Genomic DNA, 22,006 nt, shown 5'->3' on the forward strand with positions numbered 1-22,006 from the left:
AAAGAAGAGACAAGGAAAGGTTTTCACTTGCATCTTTTTAATTTAGCTTTTCTTGTTCAGTATTTTTAGGAGAATTTTCTGTTTCTTTTCAGAGCAAATCCGTACACATACCCTTTTCACCCCTTTACTAACTGCATTTGGAGTTGCTGCAGGACTGATGTGCATCATAGTCATGATCCTGGTGTACATATATTTGCAGGTAAAATCAGAAGCCCCTTTGCCTGAATTAAAAAAGTGTTGTAGCTACTTGTTGAGTCTTCATTAGTAACAGCCATTCTCTTTCTTTTCCAGAAACCCAAGTACGAAGTTCAGTGGAAAGTTGTTGAAGAAATAAATGGAAACAACTATGTTTACATAGATCCAACACAACTTCCTTATGATCACAAATGGGAATTTCCTAGAAACCGTTTGAGTTTTGGTTAGTTTAGATTTATTTAACTTCATCTACAAGGTGGAACCTTCAGGTCTCATGTGAGACTTTGGTCAAACACAGTGGGGTTTTGTCACAAAGTTGTTGCACAATAATGCAGATATTGATAACTGCTTATTCTTTCCTTGGGACAAAAGGCAAGCAGGCGTGTCTGCAATAGCTACCTTAATATAATAAAGTAAAATATTGAGCCCTACAGGAAGAAGTACTCAAAGTCCTTACAGTATTTTGTTTGCTTTATTAGGTAAAACCCTTGGCGCTGGAGCTTTTGGGAAAGTTGTTGAAGCCACTGCTTATGGTTTATTCAAGTCTGATGCTGCTATGACAGTAGCAGTAAAGATGTTGAAAAGTAAGTTGCTTTAGTATACTATGCTGTGTTTTCTCTCTTCCACCTGGTTGGTGTGTTACATGCTGAATTCTGTGCTTCGCCTTGCAGCAAGTGCCCATTTAACGGAGAGAGAAGCCTTGATGTCAGAGCTCAAAGTGCTGAGTTACCTTGGAAACCACATTAATATTGTGAATCTGCTTGGAGCTTGCACTATTGGAGGTGGGGTTATCTGCAGATTATTGATTATTTCTGTCCTTTTTTAATTGCCAGGAGGATGAACTTTGTGAGGAAGAATTCAAGGTGCAACTCTTAAGTGTAGAAATGATAAATTTCATCCTAAAATCTTACATTTCATGCTTAGACAAGTTGCAGATTATAATGATTATCACCTATCATTTACTGAATCTAGATTTTAGGCTCAACTACTACTGTAAAAACAGCAGTAAGACCAGTGTAGCTGCAGCTAAAGAGGAAGGTTGCTTTTATTCTCTTTCATGTGAACCATTGGGTGCATTCTTCTTGAGAGATAACAAAATGAATGGTATAAATTTTTACCTGCACCACACTGTTCCTCATTAATGAGAACTGGTTCCTTATTGGTATTCAAGGTGAAGTCAACAGGCTTGTCTTGTCTAGTCTTCCAGCCTTCTGTTTAAACTGCAAATGTATCTGTTAAGGCAGCATTAAAAGTACAAATTCTAAGCAGCAGAAAGTTGAGAAAAGTAATTTGCGAAAGAATGTATTGCACAACCATAATGTTTCATATTTAGTATTAACTTCATAAGTTTGTTTTCCTGCACAATAAAACTACAAAACTTACAGCTACAAAACCTTCTGAAGTGTCAATAGAGAATGATAAAAAATGTGTGGTTTTAATTTGTATACATTTTAATATGAAAGATGGTATTGCTTCTTACACATTTTTCAAAGAAAAGGAACCTGTGAAAATTCATATAGAGGAGCAAAACATTTCTTACAATTAATTATTTAAAAATAGGATGAAACAATTTTGTTTAAGCATCCAACTAAGTTGACTCACTGGCCCGAATGCATGTCTCTCTCAGTGGAGAAAAATGTGGTGTCTGTAAGAAATCACACCACAAACATTTCTTTTGCTATTGTGAAAGCTATAATTTTGAACTGCAGAAAAATGGAAATAAACCAGTGGGGTTAGGAAATAATGGTGCAGAGTAAACTTAGAGATGAAATAGCACACAGTGTAATTATATATTCAATGTCTGTAGCTGGAGTCATTCACTCAAAAGACATATACTTGATCTATAAATATCCATGCTGAAGATGACTTGATTCCTTTTCTGATTTCATTTTAATATTCTAAAACCTTGTGCAATGTAGTTTTCTGTTGCAGTGGGCTGTTCTGTTTGAATGATTTTTCCTATTATACTGCAGAATATAACACTACATCATTTCCAAAACATTACTGAAGGAGTGTGAAGCTCTACTGTAAACAGAAGTGAATCAAAAGGATTAATGTTTGAAGCTTGAGTTACTCTTAATGTTTGGAACAAATAACTTCCTTCAGGAAGCAAGCAAAATCAAACAGATGTGTCTGGCCAGAAACATTATCACATGAAAAAAGAGAAAAAGACTTATTTGTTGAATTTTTATACAATGCAATGCAATTGAGGGGCAGAACGTTAATTGGGACACATCTTTATCTGGACCATAGTTGTTCATCTGTGAAAGGGAAGATGCTGGGTTACTTTCCTGTAACTTTTCAAGTCTAGACAGTGCTAGACAGTGTGATTTTTTAATAGTCCAGTCTGTGTGCTTCACTGAATGCTAGCTTTATGTAAGGTTTTCTGCTCTAAAAGCAATACTCACCAGCTTTCTAAACCTTACATGCATCTACAGGTCCCACTCTGGTCATTACAGAATATTGCTGTTATGGTGATCTTTTAAATTTTCTGAGACGGAAACGAGATTCATTTATTTGTCCAAAACACGAAGAACATGCAGATGCAGCTGTTTATGAGAACCTTTTGCATCAGTCAGAGCCTGCAGCGTAAGTATGACCTGCTGAAATGTACTTGCATTTTTAGATGATTGGGAAGGAGGAAAAATCAAAGTTTATTAGGGATAAGAGGTGTGGAGAAACATTTAATGCAGAAGGCTTTGAAGATTCTCTGCTGCACAAGAAAACAATTTAATTAAGAGGCTATTTGTTCAGGGGGTGGTTTATTTGAACAGTGTCATTATATACAGAGTGGATTGTATGCGCCCTTTGTTTCTCTTCTTTATCAGATTTTCTGCAGTTATTTCATGCACCTCCTTGGCTCCAATTTTTTTGTGTTTACTATTATTAAACTTTGGTAATGCTTATTTGTTAGCTTAAATGGTAGTTTCCCCAGTGTCAGGCCGTTAGTACCCTGAGTTCTCCCAAATTCCTGCCTTCATAAATGACTTTTTACAAAATGAAACCAGGGTCTTAAAATGTCAGCAGCAGGCTGCCACTGACAGTTCACTGCATTTTGTGGTGAAACAACCTATGTCATGGCTGAGATTAAATTTGTACTTAATTTGTCTTTATATTTTTAACTGCTGTGTTTTATATACCATCCCAGAGTTCTTTCCAAGGGTGTTTCCAAGCAGATTTCCTTCCATTTGCAAAGTGAGAGACAGCTTACCAAAACCTAGGGCCTATTAAAATACCTTCTCATTCTAAATTTTAGTCGTTTTATTGCCTCACTGGGCCTATTACTTTGTGTTGGCAGTCACGAAAGAAGCAGGCAGACCTAAGGAGTTGGAAGAATTCTTTATCCCAGCAAGGCCTAGTACTGGTGAAACTGTTTGTGCCATGGCAATGAATGGGTAGCTGGAGATGCCCCAGAGAGGTTGGGACCACTGGGGTGATGAACATAAAGGCTGTGATTTGCCATTGCAGGTGTTTGCCCCTCCAAATTTGCCATTGCCCTCTGTTCAGTGAAGGGATCTTGCTGCTTAAGCATATTGAGTTATTGTTAATTGAGTTTACAAACTGCAAATTGTAAATTGACTTATTTACTAACAGCAGAGTATTTACAAAATTCTCATCTTAGTATTTTCTGCTGCTGAATATGTCAGATATATTTCCGGTGGTAACAAAAGCTATTGGTGATCTCATTGCTCCTTCCCATGTTAGCTCTGTGGCTGCATTTGTTGTTCTTAAACTAAGCAGATGTTTCAGGCTAAGGGAGTATATGAATTCTAATGGTAATGAAGTGAAAAATGCCAAAGTACATCCATCATTTCTAAAGGTGCCTAACTGTATAAACCATGTAGTATGAAAATCTGAATACATTTGAATTATATATAGCAATAAGAAAATTTAAACTTAAAAGAATCTGGCAGATGGCTGTCCCAAGCCTCAACTGATTTTTTGAAATGCATATGAATCCCCTATGGAACTTGGGAATTTCTGAATTTAACATTTTTTGCCATTTGTCTTCTGAATTTCAATTGCCAATTGAGCTGCTGAAATAGTCTGGTAGAAGTTGGCCTAAGCAGAAAAAGAAAGCGCTAGCAGATCCTGTGAAATATCTGGATGTTAATTTATAGAGAATGAAGTCTGTATAAACAGTATTTATGTGAATGGTTTTGTTTGCTCACCTGAGCCAACTCGAAACTTTGAGTTGTACCATTAACTGTACCAACAAACCTTTCTTTCTGTGCAAGCATTTCCTCATTTTTTTCAGACACCCATGAATTTCCAGTCAACTGATCATCTGTAAAGCAATTATTCAGAACGTTGGCCTGATGTTGACTTTTTGTTTGGATAGCTTTTGAGACCTTTTTCAGTAAACTAGGTTTCTTTTGATTTGCTGCCTCTACAGTGATGTTGCCAATGAGTACATGGACATGAAACCAGGAGTGTCATATGCAGTCCCACCAAAGGCTGACAAAAAACGACCTGTGAAGTCTGGTGAGTTCAGTGACAAGGAATTCTGTTTGCTGATGGGAGTGCAGGAAAACAGGCTTTATGGATTTGTTCAGTTTTAGCATATTTGTCTTTTATGAACAAGGATACTTAAAACTCAGTAATTGATGTGAGAAGGCTTGAAAAATAACAATATGCTGTAATTTTAATTTCTTCACACTTAAATGGAGTATCAGGATTATTTTTTACTTTTTGGTGATGGGCTATTCATGTGATTCTAGACTGGTACTTACTAAAATTGCTGTATTGTTTAATGTCAAAACAACTCTGCATGATTACACTTACTTAACTCAAAAGCTGTTGTTTACATTTTGTAGGATCCTACACTGATCAGGATGTTGCCCTTTCTATGCCAGAAGATGATGAACTTGCTTTAGATGTAGAAGATCTGCTAAGCTTTTCTTACCAGGTGGCAAAGGGCATGAGCTTCCTTGCCTCCAAAAACGTAAGTTAAGAATTTTTCAGAGATGGACAGAATCTGTAGATGTTTTGTCACTTTCAGTGTTTTAATGTGATCTGTGTATTTAAATGCTGAATATTTCAGTGTTCTTTTCACCAAGCACTGCAAACTGATAGGCTCCCTCCCATACCTGAAACTTTACATGGTGCTAGAGTTGTATACTGTGCTTACTGGCCAAAAGTGATGTTTTATATCCCCTAAGACAGAAGTCAGTGCAAAGCAGTGTTATTGCATATCCACTGCTGAGGGTAGTTGAATCAGTGCAAAGGTATCTATTTGCATGAGTTTTAAAAAATACTGCACTTGTTACTTCTCTCATGCAGAATACTGCCTTAAACAGGGGAGATATCACATTGTGTGCTCTTTTTTGTAAGCATGACTTAATTCACAGAAAATGTCTTAATTTTTAATTTTCTGAAAAGATCAGATCAGCTGAGAGACCCACAAAAAATCTTCATTGGCTACACTGAATAGACATTCCTCTGGGTTTCAGAGGAGAGGTATCGTATAACAGAAGGGGATTTATAAAGAAGCCTTAAGCACAGCATAATTAGTATCTTCCTAGGGTTTTTCTTACATTTTATTGCAAAAATGCCATTTAACATGCAAGCATTGTAACTAATGCAGTTACTATGGGTGCACCTTAAATAAAGTGTAAAACCAAACTTAGGCAATTCAAGGAAAGGAAGACAACCCTGGAGTCCTGTGTTACTATTGGGAAATCTGACTTGAACTCTTCTCTGAGGAAAGTGCACATTAAAACTTGTTTTTGCACTTGTGTTTTTTCTCCCACTGTTCTTTCTTCCAAAACAAAGCATAAGCCGTTAATTTTTCATTTATCAACACATTCAAAACAGGCCTGACATGCAAACATACCATATTACAGATGATACACAGATTCACCACACTCCTGCATCCTTCACTGTTGAGGACATGCAGTGCTTAGAGAGACATTCTTTATTTCTTTTGTTTTCCTAAAGAGTAGCCCCTGGATCCACTATGTATTATTGTTGGTGACTTTTTATTTATAGTCCTTCCATTTTTACAGACACAGTGACATTAAATAGCAAAGGCAATAAAGAATGTAAAATCACCTCGCCTTGAGGATGGGAAGTAATGCGCATTATTGCTTTGGCAGGGCCAAGTTAACACCTATATCACAGAGTTAAACTGCAAGTGCACTAATATGTTACTGGTCCTCTTCAGTTGTTGTATACTTACACTCTTGTGGCTCCAGCAGTTAAATTAGTTAATGCAGACTGCCATGGGTGAGCTGGTAGATAGATTCCCAAGGAGGCAAGGTGCCTCAGATTGCCTCACATCCCTGAGGCAGGAGGGTCCATGAAGACCAGCATGCAGCACACAGAATACCCAGCTGCTCTTGTACTACTTGTCAAGGCTGTACAGGAGTTGAGATAGGAGCTTGTTCTGGGAGGGCAGCTGCCTTAAGCACTCTGTGCCTTAATCACAAGCCAGAGCTTCCTCCCTTGGACAAAGTCTCTGTTCAATGCAAACTGCACTGATTCTGGAGGAACAAGGCAGAGCCATACTGACTCTTGGCTGTTCCTTCACCTTACTGCTTCAGTGCTGTATGACAGCTGTACATATGCCAAGTGAAGAATGCCTTGTATACAGAAGTGAATGAGAGTCTACCAAAAGAGTGGAACTACTGAAAATCATTCCTCCTATAAGCATGCTAAAGGGACAGACATTAAGTTACTTGTGCAATCTGCAGTTATTTTCTCAGCTTGATTTTCATGACTTTTGATATTTTAGGTCATTTTTTGGTTAGAAATTCCAAAAGTTCTGTATTCCAAGGAAAAAAGAAAAATTGCACTGTCTTCAGTTATTTTTAAACAGCTGTGGCCTGCATGCTAAATACCATCAGTAAAGCTGAAGCTTAATACTTTCCTTTCCAGATGAAAGAAGAAATCATTTTGTTAGAGAATCGCCTCCATTCTCTAACAAACACACATGAGCTCCACAGTTTTATACAAAGAAACACAGCTGCTGGGAAACTCAGGCACCCTTCTGGAACTGCAATTACCAACACATGCCCACTTCTAAAGTAAAAACTGGACTATAAGGTGGTTAGGTCACTGAATGCATGACCATACATTGAAAGATACTGGCATGTGAGAATTTCCACTATTTTAAAATACCTAAGTCTGCTTAAGCTCTTGTAGGTACTTAATAATTCAGCTTTCCAGATGATTATTTCTGTTATAGGATTCAGTTTCTGTGTTTGTGTGCTTTGAAGTTGTTAGCATAATTTCCCTGTTTTCAGATTTTCAGCACTTTTATATAAATGACAATAGCTACTTAATAGAATATTGGGACTATTTTGGAAACAAAACACATTTTCCCTCTACTTTGTCCTGTATTAGGAAACAAATGATGGTTTTGATAAATCAGAAAAAAGTACATAAAATTTTAGCTGAGGATGTGAAACACTGCAAAATTCAATGACTGCAACTGGTATTTTCTAAACTAAATGCATAGACAACCTTATTACTGTAGATTGATGTAATTCTTGTAAATATACAATATCAGAATGTTTACTCATCTGAGTAAGGTTATTAGCACATGGCTTCATTGTGATTTACAGCTTGCCTTAAAATGCATAATACAGTAAGTTACACAGCTAAGTAAACAGGTAACCAAGCCTGTTAGGGATATTATCAACTAGTTTTGTTTATTTGCCTTTATTTAGTGCATTCATAGGGATCTGGCCGCAAGAAATATTCTTCTAACTCATGGTCGAATTACTAAAATCTGTGACTTTGGCCTGGCAAGAGATATAAGGAATGACTCAAATTACGTGGTCAAAGGAAATGTAAGTATACATGATACTTAATGCACTTGTTTTAAGTTAAGCAAGTTCCTGTTGTCTTGATCTGCAAATAAAAGTCTTTTTTAGTTAGATGGAAATCTGGATTTTCCAGTTCTAGTGTGTATATATATATATATATATTGGCTAGGGGAGAAAATTTCTGACATAGATGTGTGTGCTGACAAAATCCTTGGTTTATACTTGTTATACTGGAAAATATGTGCTCATACCTGAATGTATATTGTAGTGGAAGAAATGTTTTTGCTGCACTAATATAATGTCCAGTCTTCTTACTATACATGAATATACTCTGTAAGTAATGCTGTATGCTCTGTAAGTAATTGCTGGTTTTGACATGGAAATACTTTAGTATCCCAGTCCTAAATTTTGGAATTATTTGGAAACATTTTCCCTGGGCATTGCACTATTTGTCCATTATTGAAATAGTTTATTTTAAAAATATCTAAATAATTAGGGTTTTATTTAGCTTATCCTTTTCTGTAAGGGAGCACTCAGACAATGAAAACTAAAGCATGAATTTACTGATTAGTGCATCAGTGGGAGGCAAAAACATCTTGGTTTTCTCTGATTCAATATAGATATCATAACCTTGTATGTGTAACAAAGACCACTTTAGTTTGCAGCTGTGGTTCAAATCCCGTAACAGGGTTGGAACAAGACACTATATTTTGATGAGAAAAGTTTAAAACCTCCCATGTAGAAGAGTACCGACCTCACAAGTACCTATTAAACCTCTGGAGGGGTACAAAGGCACTTTGAAGTGGTGCAGATTACCTTGGCAGCACTTGCGGTCCCCTTTAAAGTACCAGTGCAGTAAAAAGAGCCCTACTACAAAAGAAAATCGAGCTTCTCTGTGGTTAAGCTGGGGAAGTGTTTATGAAGTATAGGTATTTTGCATCTCAAACTGATTTATGCTGCCTGGCTTAATGTTTTAAATCTGTGTCAGATAGGTGCAGCCAGCTGCTGCTTGCACTGTTTCTCAAAGGAGAAGATCCCTGTTCAGCAAGGCAGCCCTTGTCCCCAGTTCAGCTGAGGGCTTCATGATCTTAATGATGAGGGGCTGGTCATTACTTAGAGGCTTGACAACGCATGATCTGAAGCTTAACCTGTCCTGGCCTTGGCAAGCTGTTAAAGGGAGAAAATCCCACACCTGAGCATCTCTCACCAAAGGGGTTTGCCACTCAGTTAACTTCAGTCAATCCATGGTACCTCAGGGATGACATAACTATTCTGCAGTGCTGTTACCCAGCAGGCCTTGATGTCTTAGATACCTACAGCATCCTTATTTTAGGCTGTGAGACAGACAGGTTTATTGGTTTTCTTCAAAACAACATCAGTACCAGCTATTGGTTGCCTAGAAGTTCATGTTAGGGAGCAATAGGAGCTGAAATAATTAATGAATGCTTGCTGTGACAAAATATTGAATAGCATTTAGTGTAACCAAGCTACTTTCAGGCTCAAGGTCAGATCAAGAGCTGACTGATCATAAAGAGTCCTGGGAGCAGGAAGTTTAGACCAGCAGCTTAGGAGGGAAGTGTGTGCAATTGTTTTATTTGTCTAGGTTATCCTTTAAATTTCCCAAGTTCATAGAATCACAGAATCATAGAATGATTTGGGTTGGAAGGACCTCTAAGATCATCTAGTCCAACCCCTCTGCCATGGGCAAGGACATCTTTCACTAGATCAGGTTGCTTAGAGTGCCATCCAATCTGACCTTGAACATCTCCAGTGTTGGAAATGTTGCCTCAATGAAGTATCCACAATCTCTCTGGATTACCTGTTCCAGAATCTCACCATGCTTATAATGTTCTTTTTCCTTGTTTCCAATCTAAATCCATTCCCTTTCAGTTTAAAACCACTTTTCCTTGTTCAGTCGTCACAGGCCCAGTAAAAAGTCTCTCTCCATCTTTTGTCGTAAGTCCTCTTTATACTGGTTGCAGTGAGGTCTCCCTTCTCTGCTCCAGACTGAGAAACCCCAGCTCTCTCAAACTTTTCTTCACATGAGATGTGTTCAAGCCCTCTGATCATTGGAAGAAAAAGGTCTGGTTTCTTCCAAAGCAGGAAGAGTGTTTAGGACAGAGGTCTGACCAGCTCCTACAATCAGACAAGGAAAGGGCAAACCAGGGAGAGGAAGGAAGCAAATGCAAAGGCTTCCTGTGTCCTTTCTTCTGCTCCAGTTAGCATTCATAAGGGATTTTTCTATACCCACACAAACTTATAAAAAATCACAGAATCATAGAATTGTTCAGGTGGTAAAAGACCTTTTAGATCATTCACTCCAACTGCTAAGCCCAGCACTACCAAGTCCCCTAAACCATTTCTCTAAGCCCCACATCTAACACATCTTTTAAATACGTCCAGGGATGGTGACTTATCACTTCCTCAGGCAGCCTGTTCCAGTACTTGACAGGCCTTTTGGGGAAGAATTTTTCCTAATATCCAATCCAAACCTCCCCTGGCACAATTCAAGGCCATTTTCTGTGGTCCTGTCACTTGTGTAGAAGAGACAGATCCCACCTTGTTACAGCCTCCTTTTGGGTAGCTGCAGAGAGCTTTGGGATAAATTACTCCAGATCCCTCAGCGGCTCCCTGTAGGGCTTTATGTTCCAGACTCTTCATTACCTTCATTGCCTTTCTTTGGAAACACTCCAGTACCTAAATGTCAATGTTGTAGTGAGGGGCTGAGAACTGGACACAGGATTTGAGGTGCAGCCTCACCAGTGCTGAGTACAAGGGGACAATCACTGCCCTGGTCCTGCTGGCCACACTATTGCTGACACAGGCCAGGGTGCCATTGGCCTTCTTGGCCACCTGGGCACTCAGTGGCTCATGTTCAGTCCCTGTCGCCAGTATCCACAGGTCCTTTTCTGCTGGACAATTTTCCAGCCACTCATCCTCCAGCCTGTAGCAAGGCATAGGCTTGTTGGGACCCAAGGGCAGGATCCACCTCTTGGCCTTTTTGCACCTCATACAGTTGGTTTGGCTCATCAATCCGGTTTGCCCAAATACCTCTGTAGAGCCTTCCTTCCCTCCAGCAGATCAACACTTCTGCCCAAAATATATATATTAATATATATTACTTTAATTTGAATTTTATTTTTTCTGCTGATAAGACTGAGGAGTTAATACAGATGTGTTGACTAAAGCCTTGAAGCATCTCAACCATGTGAATCTTATTTGTCTGCCTGTGCTAGCCAGTCCACCAAAGTAGACTTGGTTATGTGCTTAAGGAACCATGCCATGATAACTTACATGATTTTCCTCTGACTTCCTGATATAATTTATTAACTAGACAGAAGGAGTCAAACAGTATTCAGAAAGTCAGAGTGCAAGGAACAGTATTAGCTTGGTAGACCCACAGAAAGATGGATCACTAGCAATGCAGCACTTGGAGATTCTAAAATGCTAAAAGTTTCTTTTTTGGTTGGATGCTTCTAGATTTTAAAAATATTTAATGCACACAAAAACCAGAACAAGTTTATTTTACTTTGGTGAATCTTTATTCCTTATGTCTAATTTCTTATTTTTTTCCCTCTTCCCTGGAAAGGCTCGTCTTCCTGTGAAGTGGATGGCACCTGAAAGTATTTTCAATTGCGTCTACACCTTTGAGAGTGATGTCTGGTCTTATGGGATATTGCTTTGGGAGCTCTTTTCTTTAGGTAAGCTCCTTATGTGTACTTCATATCTGTTTCATCTTGGGGTTTACTGTGGATGCAGAAATCATGTTATTCACCTGCTCTCTCAACAGGAAGCAGCCCCTATCCAGGGATACCCGTGGACTCCAAGTTCTATAAAATGATCAAAGAGGGATACAGGATGTTCAGCCCTGAGTGTGCACCACCTGAAATGTAAGTGAGCAACCAGCACCTCCAATCATCCAAACATCAGTAAAGATGTGAAGGAAGGGAAGCTTCTGTTCTTTCAATAAGGCTCATTGCACTGTCCCATTGTCATTTTTTGAGGTTCTTTTCATGTTTTAAATAATTCATGTACTCTAACTAGTAGAATACATGCCTGTGTTGTTACAAGCAATGAAATACGCCTATGGCTTGTGCCATCTGATCACTTTGTCATGGCACCTGCTCTCTGTCAATAAATTATTGACAGATCACAGAACATAATTAAACATTTTTACTTCAGATAAAGTCAGTGATATGTATTACCAGACTGTACAGCATCTGCATTTGTGCTGTACTTCCTGACAGCAAGAGGACTGTCTACTGATCTTTATGAGACATTCCTAATTCACTATTTTGTAAATGGATTGGCATTTAACAAGCTGTCAAAGAACACTGTGTCCAGAGCCTCCCATTAGTGGTGAGCTCTCTGTTGTCACAAACACAGGTGTTAGCAGCACCATTCCTGTTCTTAAAGTCATTTAAAGATGCAACATTTTTGTTTCAAACAATGATGCAGGAGAAATAAGAACTAAGGATTTCTTTATGAGCAGTATTTAATTTTTGTATCTTTACAGGTATGACATAATGAAGAGTTGCTGGGATGCTGATCCCTTACAGAGACCCACATTTAAACAAATTGTACAGATGATAGAGCAGCAGCTTTCAGAAAATGCCCCCCGGGTAAGTTATGGATTAAGCAGTTTCAAGCAATATGTCATGCTGGAGCTGTGAGAAGCAAAGAGCCCAGGCACTGCATTTCTAGTATTGCTTATGTAGCTTTGCTGCATCAGTGTGGGTCATAGGAGTGATGTTTGGGCTATTCCATTAGACAGTATCTATCTAAGCCCATACCCAACACTTATTAGCTACTGAACATTTTTTGCATTACTGATGTTTCTCACTCACGATAGACCTGTCACAACAATTTTGATGTTACAAAATGCAATGGTACTGCACAAATTCATCTTATCCTAAACTATGAAAAATTCTGTTAATCTGAGAAACATCTCAGAAATAAAGCATAATTAGTTTTTATTAGGAAAGCCATTGGGTGAAAGGGTGGATGTTTTGGTGCTCTTCTGTATCTTTTCGCTTGCCTCGCCTAATACCATTTACATAACCTTGGAGGTACGTTGTGACAAACTGCATGTGCTTCTCTTTCAAACATTCCATAGTGAAAGCTTATTCTGAGCAGGCAACTGGAAAAAACTGTCAAAAGAAAAACTGGAGGCACATCCTAAACTTGGTTTTTCTCTCTCCATAACTTTGTGTGTTACTAGGGTTTACAAAAGTATGTTTAAACCTGATTTAAAAATAAAGCTTCCTTTTACCTTCTGGATGCCTCGTTTGGGCAGAGAGTACATGGCTTCCTGACAATTTGAGAAAAGAGGAAACTGAAAGCTGCTGGTGTTCAATTGCATCCTGTAGTGTATTTTTGGCAGGTGCAGGCATTACTAAAACAAAAGCAAGAACCTGAAGGAATTATTAGTGAGATTTCTGAGGGAGCTCAGTAATAACCTGAGCTATTTTTTTTTTTAGCTCAGCTGAAATTTGGCATGCAGTTGGAAGCTACAGTGTTTTTAGTAACTGAGATGGAGCTTCATGATTCTTTAAAGTAGTAGTTAAGCCCAAGACCTTTTGATACTGTTTTGATTTGCAAAAAAGCATCTGAGCTGCAACCCCTCCACAGCAGTGTGTAGTACACGGTGGGAAAAGGCTAAGAAAGGAATGCTCTCCAAGAATGTGTGAAGGGAGCAGTCTGCAGAGTATTGACAGCAGTCTTTGGCTTCTGCAGGTTTATGCCAACTTCTCAACCCCACCTTCCAGTCAAGGAAATGCTCCAGATCACTCGGTGAGGATTAACTCAGTGGGCAGCAGTGCTTCCTCTACTCAGCCTCTCCTGGTACGCGAAGATGTTTGAGTGGCACATGAAGAAGAGGAGATCAGATGTGTTAGCTGTTTGTATTGTGCAGGGGCTGAGAGGGGGACAACTTCAGTAATTTCTCTTTCTTTTACTCACTTCTACCACTGTGTAGCTGAAACGTTGTTGTAATACTGTCCTTTACCATGCACTGTTATACATAAACTTAATCTGCTGAGCACGGTTACAGGCATCATTGCAGTATTAATTGAAGCTGTATATATTTCGCTATATTGTGTGTATTTGCAGTAGAGAGCCAGATGTGAAGGAAAAAAAAAAACAACCGACAAAAGAAATCATAAGCCAGGGTGTGGAATTGGATGACTGTTTGGAATTGGATGACTGTAGATCAAACCAAATCTGCAGTGATTCGTCTCTGGATCTGTGCCTGGAATGCATACAGTAATTTTCTAGTTAATCTTGTTTTTCTGAAGTTGAAAAAGAAACAAGTATTAAGTTAATGGTTTTTTAAACCCCTTTTCACATCCAACCAAGCCCAAGAGGCTTTCCCAGGCAGGCATCATAGGTTGGAGGCCAATAAGGGTGCTGTATTTACCTGGGAAAAAGAGGTGAAGCAACCAAGACTTTTCAAATCTGCACAGCTAGAAACCCTCCTGGGAGCTCTGGGGTTTAAGCCAGAGAAGAAGGGAGGAAGAGCATGGATTTTAACTTTTATTTACCATCTGTGCTGTCACCTTTGCAGACCAGTTGCACTGTTTCCATGGATATATGCACTACTTCCACCGGTGCATTCCCTGCCAGCATGAAGCTGCCCATTGCTGGGTCTCACTCCACCATGGAGCCTGAACTGCTTCTGTGGTCCTCTGCCTGGGGTGCCCAAAGACTTTGACATTCATTTTGCTAATAGTTGCATCTAAAAGTGTTCACCAAAGATAGGTGGATCCTGCCAAATTGATCAAAAAAGAGGAGGAAGGCTGCTTCTAGTAAACTGTGTCTAGAGAAGAGGCCGTTTAATGAGTCATCTTATCTAAGGGAGAGCAGAGAAAAATAATGGTCTCCTGGGGGCCCTTTCTTTATCTTGTCCTACCCAGGTGAATCTTTCCCACAGGCAGTCTTGGATAGTGCTAACTGGAAAGGGCTATTCTCCTCCACCCCAAGTTGTTTCTCTGGTAGTCCGGAGATGATAATCGAGAAGAGTCTAATGGAGAAGTGCCAAATTTATTAATGGCATAAAAGAAAGAATCCTTTCATTCTTCTTTGATAGACATGAAGCTTTGGGGTCAGCATCTGTTGAGCCAAGGATTTTGCTTAAAAGTGTTTTCTAGCCCCTTTTCTTCCCACCAGGAACACTGCTGGTTCTTTTCTTCCTTTGTTTCTGACCCCTAAAATTAAGTAAAAGCATTGAGAGGAGTATTTCTCAGAGGCAAAGTACTACTTGAGTACCTATTTATTTACAATGCACTTAAGCACTCTGTAACTTACTTTACCAGGACTTTGGTTGAGTTTACATGCAATTCAAATGTGTAACTAACTGCCCAAATACAAGGCAATTGTAAATACACACACTGGTAGTATATTTTGGGTTACATTGCGTACCATGCTCTTTCTATTTCTGACTGTGCATTTGGTTTATTGTTACAGGAATCTGTCTTTCAGAGTTAAAGAAAAAAAATTAGCCATTTGCACTGAACTTACTTAGGCTGTTGCACCTTTCCAAAGTTAGCCATTTGTTTGGATGCACTCTTATGCATACTAGTTGTTGAGCATTTTCAGTTTTATGCTATAAAAGCTCTTTTGTAATGTGTTGGCTTTTGGAGCAACTGTAGACAAACTAGTTGTTATAGATGTCTCGGTACTTTACAGACACTTAGCTGAAAGAGGTTGGGTTTTTTCGTTCTTGAAATTTATATTTTTATAATTTGGGGGTTTTGAAACTTATTTTGCAATGGCTTGGTGTTTTGAATGGGTTTATGCATTGTTTTTGTAAATATGGAAATGTAGCAATAATGTCCTTTTGACTATTCTCAGTCCTCGAGTCTCAAAAATATTTTTATATATATATATGCAAAAACTATATGTATAAATATGTAAGTGTTTGAAAGTTTATGAAACACTTATGGATATGTTGCTCAGTTGTAGAATTGCAGTTAAGAAAAGTTCAAATAAATCTGTAAATATGTATTCAAATGCCAACGATGTGTATTATGTTAAAACTGAATATTTTCATGTTAAATCTTAATAAATTCCTGAGTTGAAGCAAAACCTCAGTGTCTGGCCACACACAGGTCAAGTCTGGCATTCTGAAACACTTTTGCAAATACATGCCAAAAAATTTATTTGCTATGTGAGTTCTTTTCCTGTGAATATGTGGGACAAATACTTGAAAATTCCAATGCAGTTTGTTCTGGAAAAAAATTGCAATTAGAAGGTTGGTCTTGTAGACTGTGCAGTCTGTGTGTCATGAATAGTATTTAAAATGAAGATCTCTTGGTATTGCTAAGGAAATGGTTGCAAGAGACATTTGGAGCCACTCAAAGGCTGCAGTGATGCTGAATATTGTTTAAAAAAATGTACATGCTTTTGGCCCTTCTTTCAGGCTGGCATGAGGCTCGTGCTGGACTGGCCGAGTGCAGCACTGCTGGGAGGCAGCCAGAGATACCTGGGGCTGCTGCAGTGGGAGGGGGTCATAAAGGGAAAGCTTCCCTTGCTTGAGCAGGTTCTCTGTGTCTTAGTGGGAGACCCTCTGATGTAGTTACTTCAGGTTTGAAATCTGTGACTCCCCTACTCAGACTTGTTCCTGTGCTGCCTAAGGGTTTGCTTGGTTGTATGATTTAATAGTAGTTATAGAGCCTACAGGTCTCTAGAATTGCCCTACTAAAACCCCTACTAACTTATATGGGAGACAGACCTCAATTGTTTTGGTCCTTAAACATTCCTGTTCTGTCAGCAGGCCACCTTGAAAGCTCCCGTTCTTCAGCTTCCTTTGTAAAACAGCTTCCTTTTTTTTTTTTTTTCTTTTTTCTTCCACACAGGTATTTACTTCACTTGTTAAAACTAATTAAGGGAATTATAACCTAGTTTTGTCAGGGGCCATGAGGTACAAGCTTGGTTACAATTGGCATTCTCATTGTTTTTAATAATGCTTCAGAAGACACCAAGATGGTATCTGATATGGAGCCATTTTTCTTTCCTATCTTCTTCACCCCCACATTCAAGCAGAATTCATACTGATGGATTCCTGTAGCTGAATTGCACAAATAATTTGTGACTTCTCATTTAGCACAACCAAAGGAGTTATTTTATGTATTTATTTGGTTAGCACACCATTAATTTTATTTTCCTGAAATGTTTCCTGTTCTGAAACACCCAAGGATATTGCATCTCTGTTTTTGGAAAAAAAATCTTGCTCTTATTTTCCTACTACAAGGCTTGCAGTGATTACTACTTCCATTCCTGCTCATGGTCAAACCCATTTCCTTCTGAATTATTTTATTGCCAGTTCTAAGCAATAGCTTTCACGGAAAAGCACATACTGACATTTAATATGTCTTCAAAGCATTATTGTACTCAGCTATAAAGAGCAACCAGCACCATATTGTCATCATGGACCATCAGGGCCATGGACTATCATGGACCAAATGTCTGAGACAGAAGATTGGTTCAGGCTCTTCACAGAGGTGCCCAGGGACAGGACCAGAGGCACTGGGTGCAAATGGAAATGTGTAAATGTCCCTCAACATCAGGAAACACCTTTTTTTTTAGTGTAAGGGTGACTGAGCACTAGCACGGATTGTCCCAGAGATTATGAGGTCTCTGTGCTTGGAGATGATCAGAAACCCTATGGACATGGTCCCAGGCAAGGGGCTCTAGGTGTCCCTCCTTAAGCAGGGGAGGTGGGCCAGATGCCCTGCCTTACAACCTCAACCCTTCTGTGATTTTGCAGCCAGCCAAGGACACCTTGGAAAATCTCACCTGTAACATGTACTTGGCCAGAAGTAGAAAAGAAAATCCCCCTCTTATGCTGAACATTAGAGAGTAACTTGTCCTCTGTTCCCTTTACTAGCTAGAAAAGAAAATACTTGTAGGCTCTGTGGGAGAGAAGAGGAAAGATCCATGGGAACACTAGGGTATATATGGACTTAGTGATCAGTATCATATGCATCACCACTGCATATTTTTTGTTTCTGTTTTTTTTTTTTTTTACATCTCTACATAGGTCTTCGGGAAGGCAAATGGAGACATGTTCCTGGGTCAAGTCACCAGGGAATAACCATTCACACTGATGTTCACACTGATCACTGGAGAAGTTGGACAACAGCCTCCTTAATTCTGGTGTGTTGTAGGCTGAAACCCAGAGAGTGAAATGTTTCCATCTGCCTGTATATGGATTAGGGATCTTCCTACTTGTCCTGTAAGGAGGTCTGAATCTCAATAGAGGAGACTGAACAGTTGCACAGAATTTTTAGCTTCTGGTTTAGAACCTAAGTTGTAACAAAAGTGTGATAATCTACTCTGCAGTTCAATTGTGGCATACAGAAACTTCTGTAACTATGAGTAATGGTTAAAAATGACCTTCAATTGCCATGTTTCTTGTGCACTAATTTCTTTGAAAAGTATGTTGTAACTAGTAATTTTCTGTCCAGAAATTGCTCTGAAGCTATGTTTCCTGAAAGATTGTCCGTATTTATTAAATTGATTATCATTCACTCTTCTTAGGGAGGATCATTATCTGTTAGTTACAAGCCAGGCAACAGAGATTATTTACTAGCAGCAGTAGCTCCAGTCACTTGAATTTTCTGTCTGTGCCCTAGAAATCATTTTAGCTACGTCGTGCCAGACAGCAGAAACCAGTATAGCCCAAAGGGCCCGCTGGGCTTTGAGTGTGTGCTCCCCCCAGGCGCTGTCAGCAATATCAGCTCAGGGCTTTCATGGCACATTTAGCGTTATCCAACCATCAGGTCCCACACGGGAAGGCACAGCGTGTAACTTCCCCCTTACAGACCACTAAACATCAGTGTGTGGCACAAGTTACCCTCAGGACTTTCTCCAGCTGCAGAAACTGCCGAATTTGTACATTCTGAGATGTAGGCGTGCCAGTGGCTGGCTGCTCTTCTGCAAATTACACTGCATGTATTTTTAACTGGTTCGAGTAGAATTACTGGGCAGGGGGCCTTGCTCTTAATGTGTGGTTGTGGGTGGAGGTGGTGTGGCCGTCAGAACTCTTCTCTATGGCCTAAAGGGCGCCCACTTAGAGAGAAAGCTCTTCTCTTCCCCTCCAGGGGGGTTACCCAGCAACAGAGCCTTTCTGTGCATGTGCTGCATGTGCTGCTACTGCCAGGGCATGTGTCCTTCTGGTATTTTTCCATTTGATAATCAAATAGCAGATTCATAACCCACAGTTAAAGAAATGAAACTAAACAATGTTGAAACATTAATATTTTAAAATTAAATCAGTTCCTCACAGCAGTGCAATAAAAAAGGGCAATTGTAACCTCACAGATGCTGTTTTTGGCATTTTCTCTTTTGAGTTAAAATAGCAAAGCCAATTCAAACTTATTTATGAGATGAAAGAATATTTGTATTTTCCCCTTCAGCCATTTTTCATTCAAAGGCTGTTTGCATTTTTCTTCTTTTGCTGGGACTAAACACTAGCTAGTTACTTCCAGAAATTAGCACTATTTGAAATTTCCCATATTCTTGTGTAACATATTTTTGGGTTTTAAGTCCCTCTGGTCAATAGGATGTCTCTGAGCCAAAGAACCCAGGGAAAGACTTGGACTAGAAACAACAGATCAAAAGTGGTAAATGCTGCACCAAAAGCAGTAAGTAGCTGCTCAAACCCCTGCTGTCTGAAGACAGCCTGGAGTTGCTGCATTGCTAAGAGAAGTGGAAGCCTGTCATGGCTCTTGTTCTGGATACCAGAACATGGGAAAGCCTGGCTGCAGCAGAGGAAGAGATGTTGGCTTTATCTCTTCAGAAGTCAGGCCTGTAAAGATTTTCTCTCTAACCCTGGTGTTTGCAGAACTTCTCTTTTGAGGGAAGAGAGAGAAATGATTGGTGTAATACATTTTAGTTGTTCAATCTGAGGACACTGACACTAAAAAGGGTAGTACTGGGTATGTAAGTGTATTTTACGTTACCTTCTCTTTTAATAATGAAAACAAATGTTTGTAGAGGATGTTTGTCAGCATCCTTTGAACTACATTGATGAAATAAGTAGGATAAAGTCTGATAGCTTCACTACAAGCAGTTACCTAAATTTGAAGTTTTATGTTTTCCTTTTAGAGTTTCTAGCATTTTGGAGCATGGAGAAAATAGAAAATTATGAGCAGTACCGATAACCCCTCCCTCCTCAGGAAACTGATAGAACACAAGGACTATAATCACCTTTCAGAAGTTTATTGTTAAACTACTGGAGACTTCAGGGGGCTGAGGCAATACCAGGGAATACCTGAGCCTGGCAATGGGGGGTCACCTTTCAAAAGTAGAGCACTGGATTGCAGGGAGGCAGCTCCTGCAGGAGCCAGAGGACATGGCTGACCAGTGCCTTGCTGCATCCTGCCCAGCCATTGACTGTCATCTCCTGGGAAATTTCCTAGCATTTCTCAGACCCTTTTGAATGGCAGCAGTTGTTTTGAATTTCACATGTAAGGTTGCAGAAAAAAAACCAAGCTGATTTGATTTTGGTCACTTGAGTGGAAAAAAACACTTTTTTTTTTCATCAAAAAAGCATTCTTTCAGGATTTCTCCATTGACTGGAAGTAGTGTTGCACTGCCCGCACTCTGATGTGTGGCTCCTTCTGGGAGGCACCAGCAGGATCAATGCAGCAAGAGCAGTGGGATTCCACCTTGGGGATGAGCATCCCCATCAGTGCTCACCAGACAGCTTCTCTGTGGAGCCACATGTGGCACTTCTAGGGTCAAGGAGAACATCTGCACTGCATCTCATTGGCTCCTTGCAAAGATGCCACCAGCACACACTGAGAGGAGTTAACACAGAGGATTTGCTTCCCAGGTAGTCTCTGTTACTCTGTCAGTTAATCCCAGCAGGAAGCACATTATCTGCTTCTTTATAGCCTCTGCCCCAAAGAGCTGGAAGGAAAAAAAATTATTTTAGGATCTGAAGGAGTACAATGCTGGAGAAGATGCTGGTTTTAGGCAAACTGCTCAAGGGCTCTCTCTAGCAGGAGGAGGCTCAGCTCTCACTTTGGGATGTGTATGCTATGTAGGGCTGTAGCTGCAGCAAGCACTGTCCTGCAGGCAAACGCACTGCCAGTGCTGTCTGTTTGACCCAAGCCCCTCTGGCCTCTTCTTTGAATGGCTTTAGAAACAAATCTCCTTTTCATCATCTTTGTAAGCTATTGGTGCAATTACGTAGGATCCTGAGGCCGTGTGACAGTCATGTGTGCCGATCACCACCCCGGCACTTTTCCAATCACAAGTAATAGGTTGATCCACTTCCTTGGGACCAGAGCGGCGCTGTGAGCTCTGCCCTGAGCAATGCCTGTGTGAAGAGCCATGTGACAGTGGTTTGGATCTTGTCATTTGTTCAAAGCAAAGAGCATCCCCCCCTGAATGGAAGGAGGGGAGGGAAGGGAAGGCTGAAGAAGAACCATGTTTTGTCATGTTTTTCATGGCAGTAAAATAATTCAGTCTGAAGACATGCCTGCTTCATTACGCTTTGCCCTTAGTTCAGAGTTAGAGAGAGAAAAATGAGAATCTTGATAGAAAGTCAAAGTATTTTGCATTATACGTTACAGATCATTAGTAATGTAGTTACAAATGATGAAGAAAATATCTGTTAACCAGTTGGAAAGTAAGAATTTCAATGCTTTCATTTACCATCTAATAACTGGAAAGTCCAAGGAACCACTTATGTGACAAGAGAAATATTTTCAGAAATAAAATCACCAAGGGTGTTTTCTGGCCTGATGCCCATGTCTTGTCAAACAAGACACGCTACTGGTGTCTCCAGCCCAGAGAGCACATGCATATTCATCATATTTTCAAGATTTTTTCTTCTGATATCAAAAGTTTCTCAAAAGCAGAGCCTAATTTATGCCCAAGCCCATGGATATGCACAAATTAAAGTACAAGGTACACCCTGTACAAGGTACAAGTAAAGTACAAGGCACAAATTAAAGTACAAGGTACACCTTGCCTGCCTACCCAAGCCTTCTCCTTCCAGTCAAGAACAGATAGGAAGAAGTTGTAGC

The 22,006-nt window shown here is 39.7% G+C and overlaps 1 protein-coding gene across 1 annotated transcript in view; it reads left to right on the forward strand.

Moving 5' to 3' along the window:
* The window catches only part of KIT (KIT proto-oncogene, receptor tyrosine kinase), a 55,272-nt gene extending 39,220 nt beyond the window's left edge, over positions 1 to 16,052 (forward strand). Inside the window, exons 10-21 of the mRNA XM_021530034.2 lie at positions 93 to 199; positions 292 to 418; positions 675 to 779; positions 867 to 977; positions 2,634 to 2,784; positions 4,592 to 4,680; positions 5,013 to 5,140; positions 7,869 to 7,991; positions 11,557 to 11,668; positions 11,758 to 11,857; positions 12,484 to 12,589; positions 13,704 to 16,052. Coding sequence (XP_021385709.2) covers positions 93 to 199; positions 292 to 418; positions 675 to 779; positions 867 to 977; positions 2,634 to 2,784; positions 4,592 to 4,680; positions 5,013 to 5,140; positions 7,869 to 7,991; positions 11,557 to 11,668; positions 11,758 to 11,857; positions 12,484 to 12,589; positions 13,704 to 13,829 — 1,385 coding nt within the window. The 3' untranslated portion in view covers positions 13,830 to 16,052. The remainder of the gene's footprint in view (positions 1 to 92; positions 200 to 291; positions 419 to 674; positions 780 to 866; positions 978 to 2,633; positions 2,785 to 4,591; positions 4,681 to 5,012; positions 5,141 to 7,868; positions 7,992 to 11,556; positions 11,669 to 11,757; positions 11,858 to 12,483; positions 12,590 to 13,703) is intronic.
* Positions 16,053 to 22,006: the final 5,954 nt, after the last annotated feature.

The sequence above is a fragment of the Lonchura striata genome, chromosome 4, assembly GCF_050655825.1.
Source record: "Lonchura striata isolate lonStrDom1 chromosome 4, ASM5065582v1, whole genome shotgun sequence".
NCBI classification, from domain to species: Eukaryota; Metazoa; Chordata; class Aves; order Passeriformes; family Estrildidae; genus Lonchura; species Lonchura striata.